At 49.2% G+C, this 6,722-nt stretch overlaps 1 protein-coding gene across 1 annotated transcript; it reads right to left on the bottom strand.

The window, feature by feature from the left end:
• Positions 1-259: 259 nt before the first annotated feature.
• Positions 260-1,838, bottom strand: LOC124686423. The gene has a single exon (XM_047220374.1). The coding sequence runs from the start codon at positions 1,775-1,777 to the stop codon at positions 638-640; it is 1,140 nt and encodes a 379-aa protein (XP_047076330.1). The 5' UTR covers positions 1,778-1,838; the 3' UTR covers positions 260-637.
• Between the last annotated feature and the right edge of the window lie 4,884 nt (positions 1,839-6,722).

Raw genomic sequence — 6,722 nt, 5'->3', positions numbered from 1 at the left:
CATGCCCTGTTTATTTAGCATCAAAGATATGTTTATGGAGCCACATCTGATGCGCATGATGCTCTAGATTGGAGGAGCGCGAGCATCTTCAGCTACAACTATACAAGCCTAAGAAGAGTCATGCCACAAAATTTAAACACGGGTATCAGGAACGGTGCAGCAGAGCGCGTTAGGTCCATCTAGTATTAATCAAAAGCCAGGTGAATTGATAAGGGTCCTAAAAAGGAATTGCTAACATCAGGAGGCAACATCCCCTCGAGTTGCTCCCCAAAAGACTTTTTATCTAAATTTGGGCATGCATTGGAAAGATCATCCAATTATCAACTATGAATTGCGACAAAATAATAAAACATCAGGAGTTCGTTACCACAATGAAGAAGACATCATCCTTACCTTGGCTTATTGTCTCACAATTTCTTAGGTCCAATATGTGTGCTTACAACATGCAGTAGGACAAACAAGTTCACAACCAAGCCATGGTTTCTTCTCTACTGAATAACGCCGTTAACATGTCAGTGGTTTAGGAATCAAATTATCAGTTTCATCCCACGCTAGCAATGACCAAACCAGCATCAAACAGACATGTAACACCAGACAACCAACACACAGTTACCAATTCCCATAGCCCGTCCTTGGTTCAAGCAAATCTGAAATTAGTTGGCACTTCCCCTCTGCAAGCGGCGGCATAGTCTTCAACAAGGTGCGGCGCAACTTCACTGTGAGGGCATATGTACTTGTCCACGAATACCTTGTCGGTCACCTTGAATGCGGAATAGTAGTCCCGGTCACGATCTAGCAACCCGTTTCCCTTAAGAAACTTCAAAACGTGGTACCGGGGTCTGATCCGGCCCTCCAGGCTGTAATTGAGCAATGACGGGCGACGAGCGATGTATGCCGGTTCCAACCCGATCTCAGAGATGAGCAGCTTCGAGCTGCTCTCCAGCGTCTCCTTAGACCTCTTGAGCACCATCGGATTCTTGGACACGGCGGTGATGAGCTCAGCATCCGACCACCTGAAGGTGTTCTTCAAATTCTCCATTCTGGCTGCGAAATTCTCCTCGCTCAGAAGCCCGCCACTACGGAGCAGGAGCCTGAACATTCCAGAGCCACGCGGCACGCCGAGACTTTCGGCACACGCCACCATGCCCTTGAGACGGTCCGGGTTGGTGAGGAGCATCCTCGGCCTAGCGAGACACGTCTTGGAAACATCGCAAGCACCTAGCCCGCACTCGTGCAGGAACGCGACATTGGGCTTCACTGCATTCTCGAGGTCGGCCGAGAGGAGTTGAGGGCAGCGCTTGATCGCCTGGAGGAAGGTCTCGGAGGAGCCGAAGAAGGAGAGGTAGTAGTGCGTCCTGGAAACGACGGATCTGCGGCGGATTTTGGCGGGGGCGAGCGAGACGAGGCAGGCGATCTGGGAACGGGACAGACCGAGGCCGGTGAGGTCGACGACGGTGGGTGCCAGGTTCCTTTCCACGCCGGCGCAGAGGAACTTGGGGTCCTTGTCGACGAGGGCGGCGATGTCGGCGCTGGAGAGGCCGAGGCCGGCGAGGTGCGCGAGGACAGCGTCGGGATTGGTGGGGGACTTGACGTGGGAGAGCTTTGTGGAGGCCTTGAGGGCTTGCGCCCGGGTAAGGCGGCAGGTGTCGACGAGGTACTGCTCGACGGCGAACGCGGAGCTTGGGGAGGCAGCCGCTGAGAGTAGTCGGTGGAGAGGGGAGGCGGCTGGGTGAGAAGAGAGGAGATGGGTGAGGAGGCAGCTTCGCAGGCGGAGCATGGCGGCAGGCGACGGCGCCGGTGGCGCTTCCGGTGGGGATGGAGGGGAATCGAATCGAGTTCTGTGGAGAAGAGAAACCCAGAGATGGGCCTCCATCGTCAATTCTCACGGCAAGGTGGGCCCGCGCATCCGTTCCGTTGGCCTCCGCCCTCCATCACGATCACGTTTTTTGTTTTGTTTTTAAAGTCTATTTTCTTTACTGAGTATTTATTAGCTCAAACTATGAGAGTACTACTTAGCTGTGTTTTCTTGATATCTGAAATATGAACAAGGTTTAAAATAGCACTATATTTTTCGTTAATAGTGCGCTATAGTATATTTTGATAGTCTAGTAATTTTGCTCGCTATGATGCTATTTACGAAATAGCATATTATATCGTGCTAAACATCATATCGTTAGAGCATCTCCAGCGGCGGGACGCATTTTAGCGTCCGGAAATGTCCGCGCGTGTTCGTTTGCGTCGATCGAAATGGTCAAAATCGACCGCGCGTCCATTTGCGTCGGAGGGTGGCTCCAGCGGCACGACGCATTTTTTGCTCGAATCATTTTTTTATAACATGAAAACATCATTTTACATAGTTTAACACATGAAAATAAACACTAAACGCCTGCCCCTACTGCTGCTCGCCGTCGTTGTCGAGCATGATGAGCTCCGGTACCGTCCACGGCCAGTTGGAAACCAGCAGAACATACGCCGGGCGCGCGGCGGTGCTGGAGGTGGAGGCGCCCAGGGTTGTGGCTATGGCGGCTGTGGAGGCGCCCAGGGATGTGGCTGCGGTGGAGCCGCCCAGGGCTGTGGTTGTGGCGGCGGTGGAGGCGCCCAGGGATGTGGCGGCGGTGCAGGAGCCCAGGGGTTGTACGGCGGCGGTTGTGGCACGACCGAGTCCTGTAGCGCCAGTCATAGGGCTTCATCCTCCGACAGGCCCGACGGCATGAAGCCAATGGCGTAGCGGGGCAGCGGCGGCTGCACAGGTGGGTCGTTCTCGGAGACGAGGACGCCGAGCTTCGCCATCTCGTCGTCTGTCATGTTGTTCGGGAACTCAAACTCGCGGCCCTCCGCCATGGCCAGCTGCCAATCCTGGAAGACGGCCGCGACGTAGTCGTCGCTGTTGTCCTCGACCTCCTCGTTGTGGTACGCCAGCGCCTCGATGTAGTCGTCGGCGTCGTCGTATTCGTCATCGTTGTCGTCGTACTGCGCAGGCATCGGCGCCTGCTGCGCACGCGTCTGCGCCTGCTGTCTTCGAGGACGAGGCGGCGGTGGACGGTCGAAGGGAAAGTCCATGTCGCCCATGAAGCCCGCCCTCCTCCTCCGATCCCTCTCGGTCGAGAGATACGTACGCCAACTATCGGAGTCGATGGCATACGCCGGATCAGCGCGGAGGTCCGGCGGCAGGTACCGTCTCCTTCGCCGGATCTCGGCGGTCCTATCTGGCTCGCACGCAGGCACCGGAGGGACGAGCACCCGGCGGTAGCTGAGCCGCCAGTCGCCAGGCATGTGCACGTCCCTCCAGGTGTCGCAAGGCATCCAGTGCACGTGCATCAGCTTCCCGATGCTGACGGGCAACGGCACCCTGCCCGGCCGCTCCTCCTTCTTCGTGCCGCTGCCGGACGCCTCGAAGTCGTTCTTCTTCTTCCCCATGGTGCTGCGGCGGTGGTGGTGCGAGTCGAGGTGGTGTGGGCGATGGAGGAACGGTGCCGGTGGACTTTTAAGGCCGGCCGCGCGCGGGAAACGATGCCATTGATGGCGGCGCAGAAGCCCAGCCGCCGCCCGCCAGTGCGCGCTGATGACCCACTAGTATAGGGGGTGTATCGTAGTATCTTCGATAAGTAAGAATGTCGATCCCAACGAGAAGCAGAAGGTGTTGGCAGCAGTTTCGATGAGGGATTCACTGTAAATGCTCACAAACAAGTATTCAAGGGGTTTTGATGTAACAGATGAATAAAGTACGAGTAAGTAAAATGCGAGAGAAATAATTGCAGCGAGTGGCCCAATCCTTTTTAGCACAAAGGACAAGCCGGTTTGTTTACTTATAATGACCAAACGTTCTTGAGGACACACGGGGATTTTAGTCTAGTGCTTTCGCTTCAAGTGGCTAAATAATCTTCATTGTTTTGATAAGTGTTGTGTGGGTGAACCTATGCTAATGCACCGCCCTTCCTAGGACTAATACATACTTGTGATTATACCCCTTGCAAGCATCCGCAACTACAAGAAAGTAATTAAGATAAATCTAACCACGACCTTTAAACTCGAGATCCCGCGATCCCTCTTGCATCGATATACTAACGGGGGCTTAGGTTTCCGTCACTCCGGCAACCCCGCAATTAGCAACCGAATACAAGATGCACTCCCCTAGGCCCATAAATGGTGAAGTGTCGTGTAGTCGACGTTCACACGACACCACTAGAAGAATGACACCACAACTTAAATATCATAACATTGAATATTACTCAACCATAATTCACTACTAGCATTTAGACTTCACCCATGTCCTCAAGAACTAAACGAACTACTCACGAGACATCATATGGAATACAATCAGAGGTGATATGATGATGAATAACAATCTGAACATAAACCTTGGTTCAATGGTTTCACTCAATAGCATCAATAACAAGTAGAGAATAATGCTGGGAGAGTTTCCCCTATCAAACAATCAAGATCCAACCCAAATTGTTACAGCGATGACGAGGTGCAGCGGTGATGATGGCGGTGTAGATGGTGGAGATGATTGATGATGATGATGGAGATGATGTCCAGCTCGATGACGATGGCGATGGCGTCGATTTCCCCCTCCGGGAGGGAATTTCCCCGGCGGATTCCTGCCCGCCGGAGAGCTCTTTTCTCTCGGTGTTCTCCGCCCCGCGAGGCGGGCCGTAACTCTTCGTGAGGTCCTCCCTCTGGCTTAGGTTTTCGGGACGAAGGAGTACGCGAAGAAAAGGAGGTGAAAGGGGTTGTGGGGCCCCCACACCACAGGGTGGCGCGGCCAGGCCATGGGCCGCGCCGGCCTGTGGTCTGGGCCCACCTTGGCTCCCCTCTTCTTCCCCTTCTGGCCTCCTCCGTCATCTGGAAAAATAGGAATTTATGTGAAATTTCCTTCCACAGTTGATCTTCCGAAATATTGCGTTCTGACGGTGCTTTTTCCAGCAGAATCTCGGCTCCGTGCTTGATCCTCCAATAATGATGACACATGCAAAATAGATGAAATAACATAAGTATTGTCTCCCAATATGAAATATATCAATGAATAACAAGCAAATTATGATACAAAATAGTGATGCAAATTGGACGTATCAACTCCCCCAAGCTTAGACCTCGCTTGTCCCCAAGCAAAACTGAGCTCGATAAACAAGACCACATGTTTATGGAGTGAAGAGTCGATAAATAAAATACGGACAAGAAGCATCATATTCATTCACACAAGACATTCTAATAACAAACTTCCTCATATAACTCATCTTGAAATAAGTAAAGAGAAATCACAAGTAAAGGTGCATGAGAAATCATAGTTGGTGATGGCAAACTTTGTTCTTGGTCAGAGAACTACTAACGGATTGTATTTCTAAGCAAAACTTTCATATTAGATTTTATAGCTGAGCTTTCATATTCAAGCATAACAATCTCCTCATAATCATTGATAACTTCGAAGTCATATTCATTCAGATAAAATTGGTACTAAACAAGAAAGTATAAAAGACATGATCAACTGAATCATAGCATAAATGATTGGTTCACAACAACTCAATTGCTTGCTTGAGATAGAGAGAAATAGGTTTACTGACTCAACATAAAAGTAAAAGATAGGCCCTTCGCAGAGGGAAGCAGGGATTAAATCATGTGCTAGAGCTTTTCAAGTTTTGAAATCATATAAAGAGCATAAAAGTAAGATTTTGAGCGGTGTTTGTTGTTGTCAACGAATGGTAGCGGGCACTCTAACCCCCTTGCTAAACGAACCTTCCAAGAGCGGCTCCCATGAGGGACGGCCTCTCTACCAACAAGGTAGATCATCCCCCTTCTCTTTTGTTTACACATGTATTTTAGTTTTATTAAGGATGACACTCCCCCCAACCTTGGCTTTCTCAATCCATGGCTAACCGAATCCTCGGGTGCCTTCCAACATTCATATACCATGGAGGAGTGTCTATTGCAAAATTAAGTTGCTTACCGATAAATCGGAGCAAAACATGTGAAGAGAATTATTAATGAAAGTTATTAATTGGGGTCGGGAACCCCGTTGCCAGCTCTTATTGCAAAATTATTGGATAAGCGGATGTGCCACTAGTCCATTGGTGAAAGTCCGCCCAACAAGATTGAAAGATAAAACACCACATACTTCCTCATGAGCTATAGAACATTGACACAAATAAGGAGTAGTAATTTGAATAATTTAAAGGTAGCACATGAAGTATTTACTTGGAATGGCGAGAAAATACCATGTAGTAGGTAGGTATGGTGGACACAAATGGCATAGGTTTGGTCTAAGGTTATGGATGTATGAGAAGCATCTCCTCTCGATACAAGTCTTTGGCTAGCAAGGTTTGATAGCAAGCATAAAGGTTGAGGGAAACAAACAAATATACATATGATAGAACAATCATGCATCTTTCTCATAAGCACAAGCAATTTTAACTTCAGAATACTAAACTCATTAGCATAGAGATAATAGAGTAGTATATCTAAGTGTATTTCTCTCTTTTATTTAAACATCAGGGTGTTGTTGCTATTGACCAATGCTAAGTTTGCCAAAACCAAATAGATTTACTTGATGCTCCCAAAGTGATATCAATACTTATGTCAAGAGTAATCATATAATGGAGATTGCAAACTAAAATAAGGTGTGCAAAAAGTAAATGATAAGACTTCTCATTAATATTCCATAACGATAACTCACACCAACGGATACATAGATAACCAACTAAGAGAGATACTTCCACATTGCATAC

Source organism: Lolium rigidum, chromosome 2, assembly GCF_022539505.1.
Source record: "Lolium rigidum isolate FL_2022 chromosome 2, APGP_CSIRO_Lrig_0.1, whole genome shotgun sequence".
Taxonomy (NCBI): Eukaryota; Viridiplantae; Streptophyta; class Magnoliopsida; order Poales; family Poaceae; genus Lolium; species Lolium rigidum.
This window is presented reverse-complemented; position numbering and strand designations above follow the sequence as displayed.